At 32.8% G+C, this 26,285-nt stretch overlaps 5 protein-coding genes and 2 pseudogenes across 7 annotated transcripts; 6 read left to right on the forward strand and 1 right to left on the reverse strand.

Annotated features, from left to right (window-relative positions):
• Positions 1-287: 287 nt before the first annotated feature.
• LOC110668163 (DNA-directed RNA polymerase II subunit 4) lies at positions 288-18,671 on the reverse strand. 2 transcript variants are annotated; one of them, XM_058144442.1, is made up of 7 exons: positions 18,221-18,671; positions 2,751-2,800; positions 2,145-2,253; positions 1,368-1,445; positions 1,083-1,116; positions 924-992; positions 288-535 (listed from the first exon to the last, which is right to left on the reverse strand). In XM_058144442.1, the coding sequence occupies exons 2-7, from the start codon at positions 2,797-2,799 to the stop codon at positions 458-460; spliced, it is 417 nt and encodes a 138-aa protein (XP_058000425.1). In that variant the 5' UTR covers position 2,800; positions 18,221-18,671; the 3' UTR covers positions 288-457. The 2 variants fall into 2 exon arrangements, with proteins under 2 accessions (XP_058000425.1, XP_021684994.2); XM_021829302.2 differs by lacking the exon at positions 18,221-18,671 and adding an exon at positions 3,444-3,579.
• LOC110668125 (uncharacterized) lies at positions 3,738-6,756 on the forward strand. 2 transcript variants are annotated; one of them, XM_058144440.1, is made up of 8 exons: positions 3,738-4,088; positions 4,181-4,240; positions 4,320-4,367; positions 4,833-5,126; positions 5,931-6,029; positions 6,115-6,185; positions 6,274-6,364; positions 6,451-6,756. In XM_058144440.1, the coding sequence occupies exons 4-8, from the start codon at positions 4,998-5,000 to the stop codon at positions 6,559-6,561; spliced, it is 501 nt and encodes a 166-aa protein (XP_058000423.1). In that variant the 5' UTR covers positions 3,738-4,088; positions 4,181-4,240; positions 4,320-4,367; positions 4,833-4,997; the 3' UTR covers positions 6,562-6,756. The 2 variants fall into 2 exon arrangements, with proteins under 2 accessions (XP_058000423.1, XP_058000424.1); XM_058144441.1 differs by having other exon boundaries at positions 3,738-4,240.
• Positions 3,888-4,976, forward strand: LOC131178442 (uncharacterized). Its single transcript, XM_058143399.1, has 4 exons — positions 3,888-4,088; positions 4,181-4,240; positions 4,320-4,367; positions 4,833-4,976. Exons 1-4 carry the CDS (start codon positions 3,888-3,890, stop codon positions 4,974-4,976), a joined length of 453 nt encoding a protein of 150 aa, XP_057999382.1.
• LOC131178756 (putative B3 domain-containing protein At2g27410) lies at positions 9,272-10,713 on the forward strand. Its single transcript, XM_058144436.1, has one exon. It carries the CDS (start codon positions 9,309-9,311, stop codon positions 10,206-10,208), a length of 900 nt encoding a protein of 299 aa, XP_058000419.1. The 5' UTR covers positions 9,272-9,308; the 3' UTR covers positions 10,209-10,713.
• LOC110668124 (uncharacterized) lies at positions 10,621-12,799 on the forward strand (annotated as a pseudogene).
• LOC131178757 (putative B3 domain-containing protein At3g24850) lies at positions 16,842-17,772 on the forward strand (annotated as a pseudogene).
• LOC110668164 (uncharacterized) lies at positions 18,669-21,629 on the forward strand (the record flags this gene model as incomplete). Its single annotated transcript, XM_058143401.1, is given in 9 exon segments — positions 18,669-18,860; positions 18,953-19,012; positions 19,089-19,136; positions 19,613-19,745; positions 19,830-19,924; positions 20,697-20,795; positions 20,881-20,951; positions 21,055-21,145; positions 21,232-21,629. Coding segments are annotated over 9 exon segments (900 nt in total), but the record flags the coding sequence as incomplete, so codon positions are not given.
• Between the last annotated feature and the right edge of the window lie 4,656 nt (positions 21,630-26,285).

Here is a 26,285-nt window from a genome sequence, read left to right on the forward strand (position 1 = left end):
CTTTCAACTTGATTAATTTTAATAATTAGAAGTGACAAACTTAAGTTTATAATTTTATAGAACTTGGCTAAAAAAACAAACTAATACATTCAGAAGCAGAAGAGCGATGGTTGTTTATTTTGAAATCAGAAAGTAGCAAACAGGTCCTTTCTTTCCTAATTCAGTTAAGTCCAGTGATGTCATTGTTTACTAAAGTGCTTGATTTTAATCTGGATTTATTGATCATTCCATGTTCTAGAATTATAGATCATCCCTGCTAACCCATGAATGCAGATTAGAAAAACAAATTGGCACCAAGTCTAAAACTAGCATGTCATCCATATTCTCATGTTGCAGTTATATCAAAGTAGTATTATAAATCAACATTTCCATAGCCACACAAGTGAATGTATTAATTGGTATGATCACAACATGAAATCCCATTTAAAACTGATATCAACAGAAGATTTTGCTTCCACTATTCGAATTTCTTGATCAATGACAGGTCGTTCAACATTTTCTCAATTGCCTCATCATCATGAGCCCTTCCTTTTGTCTGCATAACAAAGGCATTCAGGCAAAAACAAAGAAATTCCCATTTGAAGGGCTGTAACAAAAACTACACATGGCATAGTATTAGGCATTCCAATTTGTTTCCATAGATTATGCCACGGTAATAAGGATTCTAAAAATAGTTGCCTTCAACATCAAGGAAGCCCCGAGTCCCCACAGAACACCTAAAGTTATTATCATTTTTTTTTAAGGACACAGACAGATAATCATGGGGCTGAGCTTCGCCTATTTTGCTAGCAAATGAACAGGCTCAGATGCATCCTGTAGCTTATATTTTATTTGTTTTCAGCAATGTCTATTCTAATAAAACTATAGATCAATTTAAGCATGAGTAATCAAAGTAGAAAGGCCGGATTTTGAACAAGTAATACCTTGATAGAAGGCACCATGGCAATAGCTTCCTCCACAGTTTCAGGGCAAAGGTTGCCAAGAACACATAGCTGGACAAAAAGGGAGTAAAAGGTCAGTAGTTTTCATTTTTAACTTTCAGACCAAGTTTTATTAATTTCAGTTCATTGGGTTACACCTACCTCGAATTCAGCCAACTGGTATCGGCTAAGAATTCTAAGAATTGGTTAAGTTTCACACAGATGACGGTTGATACGAGAAGCAAGAAAATTTTGTTTTTGAACCTCAATCAAGTAAAAAGCTAAGGCACCTCAATCAAGTAAAAAGCTAAGGCGACTGAATTGATGCAAAATTCACTTTAAATGGTTAGATAAGAAATTTGATCCAGAGAAAAGGTCACATACAATAAATGTTCAAATATACGATAAATAGGGCTCTATTATCAATTCAACAATGTTCATGGATACTCTCGAACTTGTCTGACAGCATCAGGATTTTTATAACGGCTAAAGCGCTTCACATACTGTAGTGATTTCTCAAATACCCTGCAAAAAAGAAAAACCAAATTTTGAACTAATTTGGATGTATGGTTTTGAGGCATCCAAATTTTGTGAATCCCGAGTCTTTTTTGCACCATCCATTCTCACTAACTTGCTTATTTTTCATATTCTGAACATAATGCTAGGGCATATTACAAAACCTGAAAGAAAACACTGCATAAAAGTCCTCCCATTGATAGACTCATCATGGTTGTGTACAAAGTGGAATTAGAAATAGCCAGGGGAAAATGACTATAAACTTCTTATATTGCATAGACGATCACATATTCACGGAAACTTCAACAATGTGAGTTTAGTGGTTAATGAAATTATTGCTTTGTTCTTTTCCTATTAGGGAACAGAAATAAGACAGTTTGCAGGATAACAGATTGTTTCCCATTTTAAATCTTATAGTTCACTGAATTTAAGCCATTCAACTTTAACAGATACCAGAAAGTCAGCCGGCCAAGTGCCAATACAGGTTACACCAAAATGTTTCAGTTACTTTTGTTAAGTTTTCACCTAAGCAATATGATCTCACAGACTACAAAACACTGGCATCATAAACTTGAAAGTGTAACCTTGCGACTGGCTAGTCGCTACTAGCAAACCAAATCCAAATAGCTAAACTTCAGCCAATATTCTCAATGCATTCTCTGTAATACAGAGAGCAGTGAAAAAAGCAGTAAGTGGTCTATTACTTACTGAGAGATTTGGTTCATTGGATCATCAGACATTTGCTGAAGCTGCTCATATTTATGATCAAGAATTAATGCTACTTCACAATTCATTAAGCACTTGGCCTTCAAAAACTCTGGCATAAGGGGAAAAACAACCACAATTGTTATTTGGCACTTCAAGTATGAGTACGAAATAAAAAATAAAAAATAAAAATGTTCTATTCAATTTGGCTTGAAGCAATATATTTAAACACTTCTACACCAGAGAACAAATTTAATTTGTCTGCCTTTGAAAGTTTAATCAGTTTCTCATATACATTCAATACACACCATTAGCAATCATGGTTGGTTCAATTGCTACCCCTAGTGTCACTTTGTTATAGGGTTAAGGGGGGTTATTATTACTAGTAAAGGATTTACACGCATCATTCATTTAACCTTATAAGTATATGCAAACAAGTTAAACACTTAAAAATGTAACCAATACTCCTTTGATCATTACACTATCAACAAGAACTCCTGCAACTCGTGAACCCTGGTTTTAATACATCCTAATTGTCAAATTCCTATTTCCCATTTATATTCTTTCCTTCAAAATTTAATTTATTATCATGTGGGGGTATATCCTTACCATCTCCGATTTTGAGCTCAGCGGCATTTTCTTCCTCTTCTCCAGACATTCTGGAAAACAAAAGATTAGATTAAACAGAAGAAAATCAACATCTTATCTTAAACAAAGGATTCTAATAAAGTATAACCAATTAAATGTGAAAAACCCCAACTCATATTTTGATTTGAAACATATGACTTTGAAATAACAAAACAGATCAGCTGACATTTTCCAAAATCGTGAAAATACATATTTGCAGCCTAACTAGATTTCAAGGCAAATAAATTACCTAAGAGGGAGAGAAACGGAGACTTGCAATTTCGTTTTTGTTTTGAGCTTAGAAATAGAAAACATGAAAGCTTACTACTACCTAACAATTCCTCTTTAAACTTAACACACAAATAAACAAGATATACACAAAGCTCAAAAATCGGAATAACGAAGCAAACAAACACAGATTCTGCCTGGGTACAGATTACAAAAATAACATAATAGTTGGGGAAGCCGCAGAAAGCAAGAAATATCAAATTTTTAGCACCCTTCCCTTCCCATGTGATTGAAAAAAGGGATGAAACAATAAAACATAAAAATTGAAGACGAATGAGGCAAGAACTAATACAATATTCTGATCAAAACCCATATCTGAATAGCCAAATTTGTTATAGAACACAATGGAATAGCAGAAAAAAGGCGAGATTTGTTGCGCTATAGTACCTGAATCAAACAAAAGCTTCACAAATCAAAAGCCTCCAAAAACCCTCTCTTTTTCCTTCTCCCTTCCCTGAGTTCGTTGTAGAAATTAGGTGTATTTTCCATAAATAGTCCCCTTCTGAAAAATATTTGGAAGCAGGCCGGGACAAGATTCTGCACTGCGCATAGTTTTTAAGCCCAAACGAAAATCAGCCCAACCCATAAATCGCATTGATTTCTGCACAATTTGGGATTTGCGTTTTGGGTTGGGTTGTGGAGGGGGGAAGAATTTCTTTCGGATATCATGTATGGCAGCTTGGCTACAATCGAATTGGAGCAAAATCAGAACTGAAGGGAGGAAAGATTTCATTTTTCTTTTTGGGGCTTTTTTTTTTTTAATTTCTTTTTTAATTGACAAAATCCTACCAATTATTGTATCTGATATCCAAAAAATCGTTCGCAGCAGATATGACTTCTCTTCTTCTTCAACCTCTTCCCGCGCTCTCTTCCTCTGTTTTCCTCCAAAATTCTGGCTATGTCCCTTCTCCGACCTCTGTAAAAACCAAAAGAATTCTTCAATCAAGACCCCTCACTACTACGTTACTTGCCCTTACTGAATCACCTGACTCTTCCCAATCCCCTCAATCCCTCCTCCTCCTCCAGCTCTCTGTAATGATTACTATGTGCATATATTTGTATGAACATGCTCATACAAACATTTCATAGTTACATTGTAAATTTGACTCCTTTTATGGTTGCAGGATTGCTTTGATCTTCCGTCGGAGTATTTTGAGCAATTACCTCGTGATCTTCGATTAGATGTGATTAGAATCTGTTTTTTTTTTTTTTTAATTCTATATAAATTGAGAGATTTTTATTTTCTTTTATTTTTGTGTGTAGTTAAATGATGCAGCTTTCGATCTTTCAAATGGACCAGTCATTGATGAGGTTAGTTCTTCTTGCTCTGCTGCTAGTTGTAATGTGGAAACTAGAATTAAATGTTGTTAGATTTTGATGAATAATTGTGGTCATCTTGTGTTGAGAATTGATGATTTTAGTATTCCAACATTGTCACGAAATATCTTGAAAGGAACCTCATTTATTTTATTTTCAGCACTTCATCATTTGAACCATTCTTGTGCACCTTTCAGCTTAAAAGAATCTTCAGAAACCAAGTATCCATATTAATTGTCATACTCGCATTCAGAATGATTTGGGATGTTGGCACTAGGATATAAACGCTAAGATTTTAATACCATGCTTCTAGAATTGTTTGTCCAAGGCATAGTTAATATGTTGTTTGCCAAATAGGTTATAAACTTTCAGCTGAAGAGCTCTTTTTTTTTTTTGTTGGGGGGGTGGGGGGTGGTGTGAGAAGAGAGGAACTAGTAATAGTTATCATTTTTCTTTCAGTGTGGTCAAGAGCTGGGAGAACTCCTGTTAAATCTCTCTCGAGCATGGGAATTAGCTGACACATCAACTTCCCGTGCTTTAGCTAGCAAGCTCCCTATGCTGGAGGGTACTTTGACAAATAAGGCCAAGGCAGGCAAGAATTGAAGCATAAACAATTGATGCTGGATGCATGTTAAAGAGCTTGTTTTGAAGCTTACTTCATTTTTTCGCTGTTTAGCATTTGGAAAGCGTTTGGTATCTGCTGGAAGGAGGTTCCAATCAATGGGACAGTATGGCCAGGGTGAAATGCAGAAGGTAACTTTGATAATTAAAAGTTGGTGCAGTGCTTTGAGAGTTGTTTTTCTGTTCCTATATTTAGCCATGATACTTTAGACAAAAGAATGCTCTATTTTGAACTTAAGTTGCAAGTTTGGATCAAACATCTCATAGTGACATAAGTAATGTTTATAGTTTCTACAATTGTTGAGCATTCTCCTAAATACTTTTTTTCTTTTTTAGTCAAAACTTGTATCAGTGAGATGTCTGTTCAAAAAATATTAACTTTTCAGATGCTGCAGGATAACTAAAAGTTACTTTATTGTTGCTATGTTGCTTACTGTAATTATTTTTAATGGATTATTTTGCTGGCGTCTCTATTAGATATGCTAGTATTTCTCATTTCTGTGTTTTGGGTAAATCTGTTAAAAAATTTTCCATGCCTCATTATAAAGGGTCACTTGCTCAGATCTTCTCTCTGTTCTCTCTTTTCAGCGATGCTTTCAATTAAAGATTTTTAAATAAGAAACATTTATGTTTAACATTCTCTTTTACATTGTGCAATTCAATCTGTTCACAATTTGCTTTAGCTCTTGCAAGTTAATATTTAATAGCTGTGATTAATCCCATTTGCAACTGCAGCTTTTCTGCTCAAAAGCAAAATAATTATCTTGCAGTTGCTTTTGGATGCTTTGTGAGAAGAATGAGGGATGGATTTGTACTTTCTGGCATGCTATGCTCAAATTATAATCCATAGTTTAGGATTAGGAGTTAATAAACAAATTATTCACCTCTTATATGCAGTAATTAAGTGTGCTCTTTACTTCTGTTAAATCTTTATAGATTGCGCAAGCAATGATAACAACTGGAAAACTTCTGTCTGCAAGTCCAATACCAACAACTCCAGACGAGGAGCCAAAGAAAGAAACCAGAGTCTTCAAGGTAGACGATAAACCAGTATTTGTTGGGGTGTTGTCTAAAGGACACTGAATATTAAACATATATCAAAAATCTATCCTATCTGCAGTTTGGAGAACTTCAGGTTGAAGTAACACCAGTGAAAGCCAATATTGGAGCTGTAATTGGAGTTGCTTTTGGGTAAATATTCCATTTTAACCTTGAGTGTTTTTTTTTTTTTTTTAATTTTATTTTTTGACAAAAAGAGGATTGGAATATTGAAATGTAGGATTCTTTCATGGGAACTAGCCCAGGGTATTCAAAGCATACCAGAGAGCTCCTTGCAGTATCCGAATGACAATGCTATACTGCTGGCTAAGGTTCTTGGAAAAGTTTGTCTTAGATTTTTATTGGCCATTATCATCTCTTAACTAACCGTTCCATCCTAATAATTTTCTGGATGCAGTCTCTAAGGGGAGCTTTGCTTGTGCTTTTTTACTCATCTACATTTTTATCTGCTTTTACCTCTGTGGGACTTTTCTTGCTTGGAAGACAACTCAAGTCAAAGGAAAAGTGAGCTTCTGTGGTGCAAACTTTCAGTTCATCGGATCCTCTAACATTGATGTGTGAAGTATTGGGTATTTCTGTCTGACAATGGCCCAAGAAATCATGGATGTACCATACTATGGAATCATAATTGTGTAATCATTTTCTGGTTTTGATGCCTTTGAAAACTGTATCATAGATGGTAGTGTGAGTTGAAATTTTACTATGTACGTGTAGCTTTTATTTTGTTTCATAAAGGGGATAAAACCATTTATGTACAATTTTTTGAATTATAACTATATATAGTCATTTGGCGAGCAAAATTGTATGTATAGTTGTTTTGGCTTTCCTCTATTTCATATCAATTCTGAAATGTTTATTTGTCTGATGGCTCTTAAGCCTTGTAATGCTTTTTGCAATTAAAAAAAAAAACCAATGAGTAAAACTCGTTGGTCTTTTTTTTCAATAATTCTCACACGCTGGATGTCACAATCAAGCCCCTTGTCTTGATCATTTTTTTTTTCTAAGCCTTTGTCTTCATCAATTGAGCCTGTACAAAAGCAAACGATACAGGAGTTTGATGCATCCAAGTTTATGGTCTCTGCCAAATGCCCATGTATCGATCACATGGGCCTTTGTTTGGGCTCACCAGTACCACAGAATTCATGCTGAGGCAGCTATTGTTTTAGGGGTAAAGAATTGGTATCCACACAATGTCAATTTTTTTTTATTACTTCTAACTAAAATTTAAATTTTAAATATTTTAAAACAATTATAATATTATTAAATTAATTATCATTGGAAACGGAACATGATATCATTCAATAAATTTTATTTTTAATAATATTATATCATCTTAATATCTCAATTTCATACATTGGAATGAAAGAGAATTACTTTGATTGTTAAAAAATATAAAGTAATTATCGTTAATAAATCTTGACGATAAATATAAAAAGGATTAATTTTTTTTTTTCTAAAAAGTATGATGAGATTTTTAAATATTTAATTTTTAACATTATCTCATAAGATAATCATTTAATTATTATTTTAAAGTTTTTTATTACAATAATAATATTATAAAAAATTTTAAGTATTGAAAAATTTTAATTTATTTTTTTAATTGTAAATTTAAATTTTATGAATGTAGCCGATAATTTATTTTACAAATAAGTTGGACTTTTTTATTTAGGAAAACTTTATTGTATACTTTTCGTTTTGTATAAAAAAAGAAAAAAATTATGTTAGACACACATAAGCAAATTTATAGATAAATATTAATAGATTCATTCAAATAAAATTCTAATCTTAAGAGATTATGATATAATTCTACACTCGTAATATCATGGTTAGCATGCATCGTAATCTGTTGCAATATCATGATAATAAATGTATATTTACATCTATCTTTCATGAACCAGTAGCAGAATTTCACGTGAAAAAAAATACCATCAAGACTCTGACAAAGAGCGAAAGCATATCCACTTTGTCAATCTCAGTAGCTCTTACATCTTGTTACCCGTTAGAATAAAGAGTTTGAATTCACATACAAATGAGTTCCCAAAATAACACATCCCATTGTAATTCTAATAAAAGGGAGGATAAGTGCAAATGCAAGACGGAATAATACAATTATTATTCTACTGTGTTAATAGTATGAAGATTACTAGAGCCCTATACAAACTAGAGTTTTTTATTTTCACTTAATATCAACTCAATATGAACATTTAAAATATGCTTAATATTTAAATATTCATATAACTATATGCGAAGTTAGAAATTATTTTAAGTAGTGTAGTTTTAAATATAATAATTTTTTTTAATTGTAAATTAATAATTAATTTATAATATACTTATATTAACCCATTTGAACAAGGATTCACTGTCCACATGGTCTAAGGCTATTATTGGTCTCTTTAGTGAATTTATGGATAGATATCAATCGATTCATTCAAATAAAATTTTAATCTTGAAAGGATTGTGATATAGTTAAAGTTGCTACATTGATTATTAATTTACCATAACAATCATTAACTAATTAAAATGCGTTTGTCTCTTTCCTATTTTATTTAGAACATATAGTTATCAAATCAAACAGATTATATTAATATATATTAATTACATTATTGGGTCTGCAGTAAAGTATATATAATGCTGAGTCAGGCTTGTTGGAGCAGCGATAGGTTGAGCATAGAGCAACTTATAGGAAAGAAGAAATTCATCTGCTCTCTTTAAACTTTGTTGCAACATCATAAACCTATTGCGGGTTCAGAGACTTATTTTTTTATCATCACTTTCATTCGGATAAGTGGTTGTCTTCGTTGTTGCACCTAGGATTTTTTTTTTTTTTTTTTTTTTTTAAGCTGAGTTGCTTTGTACCTGTTGAGAATAATAGCGATCAGTTTTTGTTCTTCTTTTCAACATTGGAATGCTACAGCGATCAGTATTGCGATCAGTATTATATTGAGTAGAAGACATACGTTTCTCTAATATTATTGGTCTGCTAATCACCCTTTCTTCTTGGAAAGCAATTTTGTTGAGAACAGCAATTGCATTCTATCCCAGCATGACCTAACTGAATTGAGTATATTATATAGATATTTATGCCTCATTACTGGTTGAAAGTGTTGATTATTTTTTTTTTCTTCTAGAGAAGAGGAAAAACCTAAGATGGCAAGAGCTTTTCCTTCTGATTTTGATGATGATGGGTATTTCGATAGAATGGTGGAAAAGGCTAAAGTTGAGCATGCTGCAATCAAGTTGCTTGCAGAAGATATTATGTTTGCTTTTATGCAACGCATTAGAGAAGAAACCATGAGAAGTAAGGACCTGCTTGCTGCTTATGTACCCAAAGGAAGGAGGGGCTCCCATGGTGTACGCAGAGTTATCAAGATATCTCCTCCTTTTTTTTCTTCTTCTTCTTTACTTGCCCACGTAAAGGCTTCTCAAAGCTTGATCCAGAACAAGAAAAAGAAGCGATCCTTTGAAAGTGTCAATACTACTACTGAAGTTCATCAACAAAAGAAAAGGAAATCATCGAAAAAAACCTACACCAAGAGGCCTGAGAGATTTGATTTTAAAAAACTGCACTTAGATCCACCACCAGATTTGTCTCGTGAATGGAGAGCTAAAATTGAAAACAAAGGAGGCATTGATATTAAGTTGGTGATAATGAAACAGATGTTTCCTACAGATTTAAACACTCACCATGATCGTCTCTCAATCCCCTTCAACCAGATAAAAAATTCTGATTTTCTTAATGAGAAAGAGAAGAAGAAGTTAGAAAAGCAAGAGAACATATCTGTTACAGTCATGGAACCTTGTGGTGAAGAGTCTCAATTGTGTCTTAGGAAGTGGAATTTGGCAATTACCAGTTCCTATGTGTTGACTAGTTGGAATAAAGTTTTGGCGAGGAAGGAGTTCAAGCAAAATGACGTCATCCAGCTTTGGTCATTTAGGGTCCAAGGAGAACTCCATTTGGCACTCATTAAGGTTGCCTTGGATGGAGGGAATAATGGTGATGGTGCTGGTGTTGGTGCTGCTGCAAGTGGAGGTGCAAGCCACGGTCTTATGGAGAACCAAGATGGTGATGGTGCTGGTGCTACTGCTGGTGCAAGTCACAGTATTATGGAGAACCAAGATGGTGCTGGTGCAGGTGCAAATCTTATTACTGGATAACCAATAACAAGATTAATTAATTAGAGGGTTTCAAATTTTCATTGTAGTTTTGTTTGCTTACGAAGGTTAATTAATTAATTCAAATTTTCAAATCTTAGTTCTTCTTGCTCTGCTGCTAGTTGTAATGTGGAAACTAGAATTAAATGTTGTTAGATTTTGATGAATAATTGTGGTCATCTTGTGTTGAGATTTGATAATTTTAGTATTCCAACATTGTCACGAAATGTCTTGAAAGGAAGCTTATTGAAGCTCATTTATTTTATTTTCAGGACTTCATCATTTGAACCATTCTTGTGCACCTTTCAGCTTAAAAGAATCTTTAGAAACCAAGTATCCATATTAATTGTCATACTTGCATTCAGAATGATTTGGGATGTTGGCACTAGGATATAAATGCTAAGATTTTAATACCATGCTTTTAGAATTGTTTGTCCAAGGCATAGTTAATATGTTGTTTGCCAAATAGGTTATAAACTTTCAGCTGAAGAGCTCTTTTTTTTTTTTTTTTTTTGGTTGGGGGGGGTGGGGGGCGGGGGGGAAACTACTAATAGTTATCATTTTTCTTTCAGTGTGGTCAAGTGCTGGGAGAGCTCCTGTTAAATCTCTCTCGAGCATGGGAATTAGCTGACATATCAACTTCCCGTGCTTTAGCTAGCAAGCTCCCTATGCTGGAGGGTACTTTGACAAATAAGGCCAAGGCAGGCAAGAATTGAAGCATAAACAATTGATCCTGGATGCACGTTGAAGAGTTTGTTTTGAAGCTTACTTCATTTTTTCGCTGTTTAGCATTTGGCAAGCGTTTGGTTTCTGCTGGAAGGAGGTTCCAATCAATGGGACAGTAAGGCCAGGGTGAAATGCAGAAGGTAACTTTGATAATTAAAAGTTGGTGCAGTGCTTTGAGAGTTGTTTTTCTGTTCCTATATTTAGCCATGATACTTTAGACAAAAGAATGCTCTATTTTGAACTTAAGTTGCAATTTTGGATCAAACATCTCATATTGACATAACTAATGTTTATAGTTTCTACAACTGTTGAGCATTCTCCTAAATACTTTTTTTCTTTTTTAGTCAAAACTTGTATCAGACAGATGTCTGTTCAAAAAGTCTTAACTTTTAACTAAAAGTTACTTTATTGTTGCTATGTTGCTTACTGTAATTATTTTTAATGGATTGTTTTGCTGGCGTCTCTATTAGATATGCTAGTATTTCTCTTTTCTGTGTTTTGGGGAAATCTGTTAAAAAATTTTCCATGCCTCACTATAAAGGGTCACTTGCTCAGATCTTCTCTCTGTTCTCTCTTTTCAGCGATACTTTCAATTAAAGATTTTTAAATAAGAAACATTTATGTTTAACATTCTCTTTTACATTGTGCAATTCAATCTGTTCACTATTTGCTTTAGCTCTTGCAAGTTAATATTTAATAGCTGTGATTAATCCCATTTGCAACTGCAGCTTTCCTGCTCAAAAGCAAAATAATTATGTTGCAGTTGCTGTTGGATGCTTTGTGAGAAGAATTAGGGATGGATTTGTACTTTCTGGCATGCTATGCTCAAATTATAATCCATAGTTTAGGATTAGGAGTTAATAAACAAATTATTCACCTCTTATATGCAGTAATTAAGTGTGCTCTTTACTTCTGTTGAACCTTTATAGATTGCGCAAGCAATGATAACAACTGGAAAACTTCTGTCTGCAAGTCCAATACCAACAACACCAGACGAGGAGCCAAAGAAAGAAACCAGAGTCTTCAAGGTAGACGATAAACCAGTATTTGTTGGGGTGTCGTCTAAAGGACACTGAATATTAAACATATAACAAAAATCAATCCTATCTACAGTTTGGAGAACTTCAGGTTGAAGTAACGCCAGTGAAAGCCAATATTGGAGCTGTAATTGGAGCTGCTTTTGGGTAAATATTCCATTTTAACCTTGAGTGTTTTTTTTTTTTTAATTTTATTTTTTGACAAAAAGAGGATTGAAATATGTTTAAACATATTGGAATATTGAAATGTAGGATTCTTTCATGGGAACTAGCCCAGGGTATTCAAAGCATACCAGAGAGCTCCTTGCAGTATCCGAATGACAATGCTATACTGCTGGCTAAGGTTCTTGGAAAAGTTTGTCTTAGATTTTTATTGGCCATTATCACCTCTTAACTAACCGTTCCATCCTAATAATTTTCTGGATGCAGTCTCTAAGGGGAGCTTTGCTTGTGCTTTTTTACTCATCTGCATTTTTATCTGCTTTTACCTCTGTGGGACTTTTCTTGCTTGGAAGACAACTCAAGTCAAAGGAAAAGTGAGCTTCTGTGGTGCAAACTTTCAGTTCATCGAATCCTCTAACATTGATGTGTGAAGTATTGGGTTTTTCTGTCTGACAATGGCCCAAGAAATCATGGATGTACTATACTATGAAATCATAATTGTGTAATCATTTTCTGGTTTTGATGCCTTTGAAAACTGTATCACAGATGGTAGTGTGATTTGAAATTTTACTATGTATGTCTAGCTTTTATTTTGTTTCACAAAGGGGATAAAACCATTTATGTACAATTTTTTGAATTATAACTATATATAGTCATTTGGCGAGCAAAGTTGTATGTATATTTGTTTTGCATTAAACAATTCTCTTCAGTATGTGATTTTTACAGGGAGGTGGTTTTTTCGCTTAGCATAAATTACTCTAGGTTGGTTTTTCCGGGAAGGTCTATTGGCCAGGATTTAGTGGAGTTATTTATGCTAAGTTTTTCCTGATTTTTATCAATAAAATATCTTGCTTATCAAAAAAAAAAAAAGTGATTTTTAGCTATGTGGTATTATGTCTCGAATCAAGCCTTCAAACCAAGATGGCAGGTGCAAATGGTTAGGATATGGGAATTGAATCAGAAAATTTACTTGTCCTTTGTTAGAATATCAGGTATAAGTACTGCTATGGCCTCATAATTTATATTAATATGCTATTGTTTTAAAAGCAATATTGAACAATTTTAAAAGATTGTAGTTATGCAAATCTAAGTGATCTGTGCGCTCTTCAGAAAGTGTAAACCCCAAAGCCTCCATCTCCTCTCCCTTCCCAACCCCATACATTCCCTGTCCATACATCCCCTGTGTTTGTAATTGATGTTGGGATATAAAAACTTATATGTTTTGGTGCGCTTAGCTGTTTGATGCATTTGATGAGATTGCTTGAATGAGGGGTATGGAAGGGTTGAAAATGACAAATGAAATTTCTGGAAAGTGATCAGTAATCTTTTGGCAGTGTTGAGAATATGCAATGTTGTTGTGGGTGATGGTGGGAAGCTTTTAGCGCTTAGATCATCCAAATTTTGGTGACATTAGGGTGGGTCACGGTGACTATGGGCCCACTCTTTTATGGGCTTAACAAGTTGCTTTTGTTGAGGATCGCAAATGAGGATGAAATGGCAGGGATGAAATTGACCAGGCATGGAGGATTTTGCTTATGTGTACCATGATGAAGATGATCCATCACTTAAAACCTTCATTTACGATGAGAAGGAATGAAGGACAGAGCTTGTTAATGAAACCACATCAAATCATCAGCTCTCGCCTACTGTGATCAATGTTTAATAAAATTTTTTATCACTTTCTTGAGAAAAATTGTTGATACTTGCACAATTATAGGTGTGTGGTGTGCTAATCAAATTGTTGTGTCATAACTCTCACTACAAAAGTTTTTGTACAGCTTTCTCTTCCCTCTTATCGGGGATGCTCTAGCTATGAGGGAAGCGATGATTCTTGCCATCTCTATGAGTTGTCCGTCAGTTGTCTTTGAATCAGATTCATAGCTTCTAATAAGAATCCCCACATTGAGCAAAGATGGGATATTAGAGCCATTGTCAGTGCCATTTTATAAAAATCTCATGCTTTTAATCACATTTCCTTCTCATATGTTAAAAGAGAAGCCAATGAGACAACCCATTTTTTAGCCAAGCTTAAATTTAAGGATGAACTGCCTTATAATTGGCTTTCCTCTATTCCACATCAATTCTGAAATGTTTATTTGTCTGATGGCTCTTAAGCCTTGTACAAAAGCAAACGGTACAGGAGTTTGATGCATCCAAGTTTATGGTCTCTGCCAAATGCCCATGTTTCGATCACATGGGCCTTTGTTAGGGCTCACCAGTACTGCAGAATTCATGCTGAGCAGCTATTGTTTTGGGGGTAAAGAATTGGTATCCACATAATATCATTTTTTTTATTACTTCTAACTAAAATTTAAATTTAAAATATTTTAAAACAATTCTAATATTATTAAATTAATTATCATTGGTAACGAAACATGATATCATTCAATAAATTTTATTTTTAATAATATTATATCATCTTAATATCTCAAGTTCATAAATTGAAATGAAAGAGAATTACTTTGATTGTTAAAAAATATAAAATAATTATCGTTAATAAATCCTGACGATAAATATAAAAAGGATTAATTTTTTTTCCAAAAAGAATGATGGGATTTTTAAATATTTAATTTTTAACATTATCTCACAAGATAATCATTTAATTATTATTTTAAAGTTTTTTATTAAAATAATAATATTATAAAAATTTTAAGTATTGGAAAAAATTAATTTATTTTGTTAATTGTAAATTTAAATTTTATGAATGTAGCCAATAATTTATTTTACAAATAAGTTGGACTTTTTTATTTAGGAAAACTTTATTGTGTACTTTTCGTTTTGTATAAAAAAAAGAAAAAATTTATGTTAGACACACATAAGCGAATTTATAGATAAATATTAATAGATTCATTCAAATAAAATTTTAATCTCAAGGGATTATGATATAATTAAAGTTTCTATATTAATTATTAATTTACCATTCGAATCATTAACTAATTACAATACCTTTGGCTCTTTTCTATTTCAACCAGAAAAATTAGTTATCAAATCAAACAGATTACATTAATAAGGATTAATTGCTCACTAATCTTGTATTTAAGTTTTATCCAAGCTTCCTCCGCCAATTCCTTCTCCCTTCCTCTATGTTAAACAGTTGATATGGATATCAGCAAGAATCCATTGACATAATGGATAAATCCCCAGTCATAATAATGTTATTATAATCCAGTAATATTAGTTTGTGATATAGGATATCAAGAGGGTCAATGCTACACTTGTAATATTATGGTTAGCATGCATCCTGATCTGTTGCAATATCATGATAATAAATATATATTTACATCTATTTTTCACGAACCAGTAGCAGAATTTCACGTGAAAAGGATAACATTAAGGCTCTAACAAAGAGCGAAAGCATATCCACTTTGTCAATCTTAGTAGCTCTTACATCTTGTTGCCTATTAAAATAAAGAGTTTGAATTCACATACAAATGAGTTTCCAAAATAATGCATCCTATTGTAATTCTAATAAAAGGGAGGATAAGTGCAAATGCAGGACGGAATAATACAATTATTATTCTACTGTGTTAATAGTATGAAGATTACTAGAGCCCTATATAAACTAGATTTTTTTATTTTCACTTAATATCAACTCAACATGAACGTTTAAAATATGCTTAATATTTAAATATTCATATAACTATATGCGAAGTTAGAAATTATTTTAAGTAGTATAGTTTTAAATATAATAATTTTTTTAATTGTAAATTAATAATTAATTTATAATATACTTATATTAACCCATTTGAACAAGGATTCACTGTCTACATGGTCTAGGGCTATTATTGGTCTCTTTAGTGAATTTATGGATAGATATCAATCGATTCATTCAAATAAAATCCTAATCTTGAAGGGATTGTGATATAGTTAAAGTTGCTACATTGATTATTAATTTACCATAACAATTATTAACTAATTAAAATGCCTTTATCTCTTTCCTATTTTATCCAGAACATATAGTTGTCAAATCAAACAGATTACATTAATATACATTAATTACATTAATGGGCGGCTGTAAACTATATATAATGTTGAATGAGGCTTGTTAGAGCTTAGGAAGTTGAGCATAGAGCAACGTCTCGGAAAGAAGAAATCCATCCCCATCTTTAAATTTTGTTGCAGCATCATAAACCTACCGCGGGTTCAGAGACTTATTTTTTATCATCACTTTAATTCGGGTAAGTGGTTGTCTTCATTGTTACACCTAGCTTTCTTTTTTTTTTTTTTTTTTTTTTAAGCTGAGTTGCTTTGTACCTGTTGAGAATAATATCGATCAGTTTTTATTCTTCTTTTCAACATTGGAATGCTACAGCAATCAGTATTATATTGAGTAAAAGACATACGTTTCTCTAATGTTATTGGTCTGCTAATCACCCTTTCTTCTTGGAAAGCAATTTTGTTGAGAACAATAATTGCATTCTATCCCAGCATGACCTAACTGAATTGAGTATATTATATAGATATTTATGCCTAATTACTGGTTGAAAGTGTTGATTAATTTTTTTTTTCTTCTAGAGAAGAGGAAAAACCTAAGATGGCAAGAGCTTTTCCTTCTGATTTTGATGATGATGGGTATTACGATAGAATTGTGGAAAAGGCTAAAGTTGAGCATGCTGCAATCAAGTTGCTTGCAGAAGATATTATGTTTGCTTTTATGCAACGCATTAGAGAAGAACCCATGAGAAGTAAAGACCTGCTTGCTGCTTATGCCATGAGAAGCAAGGACCTGCTTGCTGCTTATGTACCCAAAGGAAGGAGGGGCTCCCATGGAGTACGTAGAGTTATCAAGATATCTCCTCCATTTTTTACTTTTTCTTCTTTACTTGCCCACGTAAAGGCTTCTCAAAGCTTGATCGAGAACAAGAAAAAGAAGTGATCCTTTAAAAGTGTCAATACTACTACTGAAGTTCATCAACAAAAAAAAAAGGAAATCGCCGAAGAAAACCTACACTAAGAGGCCTGAGAGACTCGATTTTAAAAAAGTGTACTTAGATCCACCACCAAATTTGTCTCGTGAATGGAGAGCTAAAATTGCAAACAAAGGAGGCATTGATATTAAGTTGATGATAATGAAACAAATGTTTCCTACAGATTTAAACACTCACCATGATCGTCTCTCAATCCCCTTCAACCAGATAAAAAAATTTTGATTTTCTTAATGAGAAAGAGAAGAAGAAGTTAGAAAAGCAAGAGAACATATCTATTACAGCAATGGAACATTGTGGTGAAGAGTCTCAGTTGTGTCTTAGGAAGTGGAATTTAGCAATTACCAGTTCCTATGTGTTGACTAGTTGGAATAAAGTTTTGGCGAGAAAGGAGTTCAAGCAAAACAACATCATCCAGCTTTGGTCATTTAGGGTCCAAGGAGAACTCCAATTGGCACTCATTAAGGTTGCCTTGGATGGAGGGAATAACGGTGATGGTGCTAGTGTTGGTGCTACTGCAAGTGCAGGTGCAAGTCACGGTATTATGGAGAACCAAAATGGTGATGGTGCTGGTGCTACTGCTGCTACAAGTCATAGTATTATGGAGAACCAAGATGGTGCCGGTGTAGGTGCAAATCTTATTACTGTAGAAAACCAAGAACAAGATTAATAAATTAGAGGGTTTTAAATTTTCACCGTAGTTTTGCTTGCTTATGAAGGTTAATACTTATCTAGTTGCTTTATTTACATTTAATTGTCCTTAAGTAGTATTAATTTTTAGTTTAGTTTATGTGATATATGGTGTGCAATTGACAGTTTTGTCTTCTTTCTTTTAATTTTGTACGTCTCTTAAGAATATTTTTATTAAATTTCTACCATTATTCATCTGTAACCTCATTTATGAAGTTATTATATTCCACCTATGATTCTGCCTGGATGCATATTACAAAAATAACATCAGAAAGCAAGAAATATCAATTTTTTAGTTCCCTTCCCTTCCCATGTGATTGGAAAAAGGGATGAAACAATAAAACATAAAAATTGAAGACGAATGAGGCAAGAACTAATACAATATTCTGATCAAAACCCCTAGCTGAATAGCCAAATTTGTTCTAGAACACAATGGAATAGCAGAAAAAAGGTGAGATTTGTTGCGCTATAATACCTGAATCAAACAAAAGCTTCACAAATCAAAAGCCTCCAAAAACCCTCCCTTTTTCCTTCTTCCTTCCCTGAGTTCATTGTAGAAATTAGGCGTATTTTCCATAAATAGTCCCCTTCTGAAAAATATTTGGAAGCAGGCCGGGACAGGATTCTGCACTGCGCATAGTTTTTAAGCCCGAACGAAAATCTGCCCAACCCATAAATCGCATTGATTTCTGCATAATTTGGGATTTGCGTTTTGGGTTGGGTTGTGGAGGGAGGAAGAATTTCATTCGGATATCATGTATAATAGCTTGGCTACAATCGAATTGGAGCAAAATCAGAACTGAAGGGAGGAAAGTTTTCATTTTTCTTTTTGGGGCTTCTGTTTTTTTAATTTCTTTTTGAATTGACAAAAGCCTACCAATTATTGTATCTGATATCCAAAAAATCGTTAGCAGCAGATATGACTTCTCTTCTACTTCTTCACCGCGCTCTCTTCCTCTGTTTTCCTCCAAAATTCTGGCTACGTCCCTTCTCCGACCTCTGTAAAAACCAAAAGAATTCTTCAATCAAGACCCCTCACTACTACGTTACTTGCCCTCACTGAATCACCTGACTCTTCTCAATCCCCTCAACCCCTCCTCCTCCTCCAGTTCTCTGTAATGATTACTATGTGAATATATTTGTATGAACATGCTCATACATACATTTCATAGTTACATTGTAACTTTGACTCCTTTTATGGTTGCAGGATTGCTTTGATCTTCCGTCGGAGTATTTTGAGCAATTACCTCGAGATCTTCGATTAGATGTGATTAGAATCTGTATTTTTTTTTTAATTCTATATAAATTGAGAGATTTTTTATTTTCTTTTATTTTGTGTGTAGTTAAATGATGCAGCTTTCGATCTTTCAAATGGACCGGTCATTGATGAGGTTAGTTCTTCTTGCTCTGCTGCTAGTTGTAATGTGGAAACTAGAATTAAATGTTGTTAGATTTTGATGAATAATTGTGGTCATCTTGTGTTGAGAATTGATCATTTTAGTATTCCAACATTGTCACGAAATGTCTGGAAAGGAAGCTTATTGAAGGTCATTTATTTTATTTTCAGCACTTCATCATTTGAACCATTCTTGTGCACCTTTCAGCTTAAAAGAATCTTTAGAAACCAAGTATCCATATTAATTGTCATACTTGCATTCAGAATGATTTGGGATGTTGGCACTAGGATATAAACGCTAAGATTTTAATACCATGCTTTTAGAATTGTTTGTCCAAGGCATAGTTAATATGTTGTTTGCCAAATAGGTTATAAACTTTCAGCTGAAGAGCTCTTTTTTTTTTTTTTGGGCGGGGGTGGGGGTGTTGTGTTTGTGGTGAGAACTACTAATAGTTATCATTTTTCTTTCAGTGTGGTCAAGAGCTGGGAGAACTCCTGTTAAATCTCTCTCGAGCACAGGAATTAGCTGACATATCAACTTCCCGTGCTTTAGCTAGCAAGCTCCCTATGCTGGAGGGTACTTTGACAAATAAGGTCAAGGCAGGCAAGAATTGAAGCATAAACAATTGATGCTGGATGCATGTTAAAGAGTTTGTTTTGAAGCTTACTTCATTTTTTCGCTGTTTAGCATTTGGCAAGCGTTTGGTATCTGCTGGAAGGAGGTTCCAATTAATGGGACAGTATGGCCAGGGTGAAATGCAGAGGTAACTTTGATAATTAAAAGTTGGTGCAGTGCTTTGAGAGTTGTTTTTCTGTTCCTATATTTAGCCATGATACTTTAGACAAAAGAATGCTCTATTTTGAACTTGAGTTGCAATTTTGGATCAAACATCTCATAGTGACATAAGTAATGTTTATAGTTTCTACAACTGTTGAGCATTCTCCTAAATACTTTTTTTCTTTTTTAGTCAAAACTTGTATCAGTGAGATGTCTGTTCAAAAAGTATTAACTTTTAACTAAAAGTGACTTTATTGTTGCTATGTTGCTTACTGTAATTATTTTTAATGGATTGTTTTGCTGTTGTCTCTATTAGATATACTAGTATTTCTCTTTGCTGTGTTTTGGGTAAATCTGTTAAAAAAATTTCCATGGCTCATTATAAAGGGTCACTTGCTCAGATCTTCTCTCTGTTCTCTCTTTTCAGCGATGCTTTCAATTAAAGATTTTTAAATAACAAACATTTATGTTTAACATTCTCTTTTACATTGTGAAATTCAATCTGTTCACAATTTGCTTTAGCTCTTGCAAGTTAATATTTAATAGCTGTGATTAATCCCATTTGCTTCTCTTCAGCTTTTCTGCTCAAAAGCAAAATAATTATCTTGCAGTTGCTGTTGGATGCTTTGTGAGAAGAATTAGGGATGGATTTGTACTTTCTGGCATGATATACTCAAATTATAATCCATAGTTTAGGATTAGGAGTTAATAAACAAATTATTCACCTCTTATATGCAGTAATTAAGTGTGCTCTTTACTTCTGTTGAACCTTTATAGATTGCGCAAGCAATGATAACAACTGGAAAACTTCTGTCTGCAAGTCCAATACCAACAACTCCAGAACAGGAGCCAAAGAAAGAAACCAAAGTCTTCAAGGTAGACGATAAACCAGTATTTGTTGGGGTGTTGTCTAAAGGACACTGAATATTAAACATATAACAAAAATCTATCCTATCTGCAGTTTGGAGAACTTCAGGTTGAAGTAACACCAGTGAAAGCCAATATTGGAGCTGTAATTGGAGTTGCTTTTGGGTAAATATTCCATTTTAACCTTGAGTGTTTTTTTTTTTAATTTTATTTTTTGACAAAAAGAGGGTTGAAATATGTTTAAACATATTGGAATATTGAAATGTAGGATTCTTTCATGGGAACTAGCCCAGGGTATTCAAAGCATACCAGAGAGCTCCTTGCAGTATCTGAATGACAATGCTATACTGCTGGCTAAGGTTCTTGGAAAAGTTTGTCTTAGATTTTTATTGGCCATTATCACCTCTTAACTAACCGTTCCATCCTAATAATTTTCTGGATGCAGTCTCTAAGGGGAGCTTTACTTGTGCTTTTTTACTCATCTACATTTTTATCTGCTTTTACCTCTGTGGGACTTTTCTTGCTTGGAAGACAACTCAAGTCAAAGGAAAAGTGAGCTTCTGTGGTGCTAACTTTCAGTTCATCGGATCCTCATTGATGTGTGAAGTATTGGGTATTTTTGTTTGACAATGGCCCAAGAAATCATGGATGTACTATACTATGAAATCATAATTGTGTAATCATTTTCTGGTTTTGATGCCTTTGAAAACTGTATCACAGATGGTAGTGTGATTTGAAATTTTACTATGTATGTCTAGCTTTTATTTTGTTTCACAAAGGGGATAAAACCATTTATGTACAATTTTTTGAATTATAACTATATATAGTCATTTGGCGAGCAAAGTTGTATGTATATTTGTTTTGCATTAAACAATTCTCTTCAATATGTTATTTTTACAGGGAGGTGGTTTTTTCGCTTAGCATAAATTACTCTAGGTTGGTTTTTCCGGGAAGGTCTATTGGCCAGGATTTAGTGGAGTTATTTATGGTTTTTCCTGATTTTTATCAATAAAATATCTTGCTTATCAAAAAAAAAAAAAGTGATTTTTAGCTACGTGGTATTATGTCTTGAATCAAACCTTCAAACCAAGATGGCAGGTGCAAATGGTTAGGATATGGGAATTGAATCAGAAAATTTACTTGTCCTTTGTTAGAATATCAGGTATAAGTACTGCTACGGCCTCATAATTTATATTAATATGCTATTGTTTTAAAAGCAATATTGAACAATTTTAAAAGATTGTAGTTATGCAAATCTAAGTGATCTGTGCGCTCTTCAGAAAGTGTAAACCCCAAAGCCTCCATCTCCTCTCCCTTCCCAACCCCATACATTCCCTGTCCATACATCCCCTGTGTTTGTAATTGATGTTGGGATATAAAAACTTGTATGTTTTGATGCGCCTAGCTGTTTGATGCATTTGATGAGATTGCTTGAATGAGGGGTATGGAAGGGTTGAAAATGACAAATGAAATTTCTGGAAAGTGATCAGTAATCTTTTGGCAGTGTTGAAAATATGCAATGTTGTTGATGGGTGATGGTGGGAAGCTTTTAGCGCTTAGATCATCCATATTTTGGTGATATTAGGGTGGGTCACGGTGACTATGGGCCCACTCTTTTATGGGCTTAACAAGTTGCTGTTGTTGAGGATCGCCAATGAGGACGAAATGGCAGGGATGAAATTGACCAGGCATGGAGGATTTTGTTTATGTGTACCATGATGAAGATGATCCATCACTTAACCCTTCACTTACGATGAGAAGGAATGAAGGACAGAGCTTGTTAATGAAACCACATCAAATCATCAGCTCTCGCCTACTGTGATCAATGTTTAATAAAAAATTTTATCACTTTCTTGAGAAAAATTGTTGATACTTGTACAATTATAGGTGTGTGGTGTGCTAATCAAATTGTTGTGTCATAACTCTCACTACAAAAGTTTTTGTACAACTTTCTCTTCCCGGGGATGCTCTAGCTATGAGGGAAGCGATGATTCTTGCCATCTCTATGTGTTGTCCGTCAGTTGTCTTTGAATCAGATTCATAGCTTCTAATAAGAATCCCCACATTGAGCAAAGATGGGATATTAGGGCCATTGTCAGTGCCATTTTATAAAAATCTCATGCTTTTAATCACATTTCCTTCTCATATGTTAAGAGAGAAGCCAATGAGAGAACCCATTTTTTAGCCAAGCTTAAATTTAAGGATGAACTGCCTTATAATTGGATTTCCTCTATTCCACATCAATTCTGAAATGTTTATTTGTCTGATGGGCAAACGGTACAGGAGTTTTATGCATCCAAGTTTATGGTCTCTGCCAAATGCCCATGTATCGATCACATGGGCCTTTGTTAGTGCTAACTAAAATTTAAATTTAAAATATTTTAAAACAATTTTAATATTATTAAATTAATTATCATTGGTAATGGAACGTGATATCATTCAATAAATTTTATTTTTAATAATTTTATATCATTTTAATATCTTAAGTTCATAAATTGAAACGAAAGAGAATTACTTTGATTGTTAAAAAATATAAAGTAATTATCGTTAATAAATCTTAACGGTAAATATAAAAAGGATTAATTAATTTTTTTTCAAAAAATAATGATGGGATTTTTAAATATTTAATTTTTAATATTATCTCATAAGATAATCATTTAATTATTATTTTAAAGTTTTCTATTAAAATAATAATATTATAAAAAATTTTAAGTATTGACAAAAATTAATTTATTTTGTTAATTGTAAATTTAAATTTTATGAATGTAGCCAATAATTTATTTTACAAATAAGTAGGACATTTTTATTTAGGAAAACCATATTGTATACTTTTCATTCTGTATAAAAAAAAAGGAAAAAAAATTATGTTAGACACACATAAGCGAATTTATAGATAAATATTAATAGATTCATTCAAATAAAATTTTAATCTTAAAGGGATTATGATATAATTAAAATTTCTACATTGATTATTAATTTACCATTCGAATCATTAACTAATTAAAATACCTTTGACTCTTTCCTATTCCAACCAAAATAACTAGTTGTCAAATCAAACGGATTACATTAATAAGCATTAATTGCTCACTAATTTTGTATTTAAGTTCTATCCAAGCTTCCTCCGCCAATTCCTTCTCCCTTTCTCTATGTAAAACAGTTGATATGGATATTGGCAAGAATCCATTAACGTCATGGATAAATCCCCAGTCATAATAATGTTGTTATAATCCAGTAATATTAGTTTGTGATATAGGATATAAAGATTGTCAGTGCTACGCTTGTAATATCATGGTTAGCATGCATCTTGATCTGTTGCAATATCATGATAATAAATGTATATTTACATCTATCTTTCACGAAACAATAGCATAATTTCAAGTGAAAATGATACCATTAAGGCTCTGACAATGAGAAAAAGCATATTCATTTTGTCAATCTCGGTAGCTCTTACATCTTGTTGCCTGTTAAAGTAAAGAGTTTGAGTTCCCAAAATAACGCATCCTATTATAATTCTAATGAAAGGGAGGATAATTGCAAATGCAAGATGGAATAATACAATTATTATTCTACTTTGTTAATAGTATGAAGATTACTAGAGTCCTATAATTGTAAATTAATAATTAATTTATAATATACTTATATTAACCCATTTGAATAAGGATTCATTATCCACATGGTCTAGGGCTATTATTTATCTCTTTAGTGAATTTATGGATAGATATCAATCGATTCATTCAAATAAATTCCTAATCTTGAAGGGATTGTGATATAGTTAAAGTTTCTACATTAATTATTAATTTACCATAACAATCATTAACTAATTAAAATACCTTTGGCTCTTTCCTATTCCAACCAGAATAACTAGTTGTCAAATCAAACATATTACATTAATAAGCATTAATTACTCACTAATCTTGTATTTAAGTTTTATCCAAGCTTCCTCCGACAATTCCTCCTCCCTTTCTCTATGTAAAACAGTTGATATGGATATCGGCAAGAATCCATTGATGTCATGGATAAATCCCCAGTCATAATAATGTTGTTATAATCTAGTAATATTAGTTTGTGATATAGGATATAAAGAGGGTCAGTGCTACACTTGTAATATCATGGTTAGCATGCATCCTGATTTGTTGCAATATCATGATAATAAATGTATATTTACATCTATCTTTCACGAAACAGTAGCATAATTTCAAGTTAAAATGATATCATTAAGGCTCTAACAATGAGTGAAAGCATATCCATTTTGTCAATCTCGGTAACTCTTACATCTTGTTGCCTGATAAAATAAAGAGTTTGAGTTCCCAAAATAACGCATCCCATTGTAATTCTAATGAAAGGGAGGATAATTGCAAATGCAAGATGAAATAATTCAATTATTATTCTACTTTGTTAATAGTATGAAGATTACTCGAGTCCTATAATTGTAAATTAATAATTAATTTATAATATACTTATATTAACCCATTTGAATAAGGATTCACTATCCACATGGTCTAGGGCTATTATTTGTCTCTTTAGTGAATTTATGGATAGATATCAATCGATTCATTCAAATAAATTCCTAATCTTGAAGGGATTGTGATATAGTTAAAGTTTCTACATTGATTATTAATTTACCATAACAATCATTAACTAATTAAAATACCTTTGGCTCTTTCCTATTCCAACCAGAATAACTAGTTGTCAAATCAAACAGATTACATTAATAAGCATTAATTGCTCACTAATCTTGTATTTAAGTTTTATCCAAGCTTCCTCTGCCAATTCCTCCTCCCTTTCTCTATGTAAAATAATTGATATGGATATCAGCAAGAATCCATTGACATCATGGATAAATCCCCAGTCATAATAATGTTGTTATAATCCAGTAATATTAGTTTGTGATATAGGATATAAAGAGGGTCAGTGCTACACTTGTAATATCATGGTTAGCATGCATCCTGATCTGTTGCAATATCATGATAATAAATGTATATTTACATCTATCTTTCACGAAACAGTAGCATAATTTCAAGTGAAAATGATACCATTAAGACTCTGACAATGAGCGAAAGCATATCCATTTTGTCAATCTCGGTAGCTCTTACATCTTATTGCCTATTAAAATAAAGAGTTTGAGTTCCCAAAATAACGCATCCTATTGTAATTCTAATGAAAGGGAGGATAATTGCAAATGCAAGACGGAATAATACAATTATTATTCTACTTTGTTAATAGTATGAAGATTACTAGAGTCCTATAATTGTAAATTAATAATTAATTTATAATATACTTATATTAACCCATTTGAATAAGGATTCACTATCCACATGGTCTAGGGCTATTATTGGTCTCTTTAGTGAATTTATGGATAGATATCAATCGATTCATTCAAATAAATTCCTAATCTTGAAGGGATTGTGATATAGTTAAAGTTTCTACATTGATTATTAATTTACCATAACAATCATTAACTAATTAAAATACCTTTGGCTCTTTCCTATTCCAACCAGA

Source organism: Hevea brasiliensis, chromosome 3, assembly GCF_030052815.1.
Source record: "Hevea brasiliensis isolate MT/VB/25A 57/8 chromosome 3, ASM3005281v1, whole genome shotgun sequence".
NCBI classification, from domain to species: Eukaryota; Viridiplantae; Streptophyta; class Magnoliopsida; order Malpighiales; family Euphorbiaceae; genus Hevea; species Hevea brasiliensis.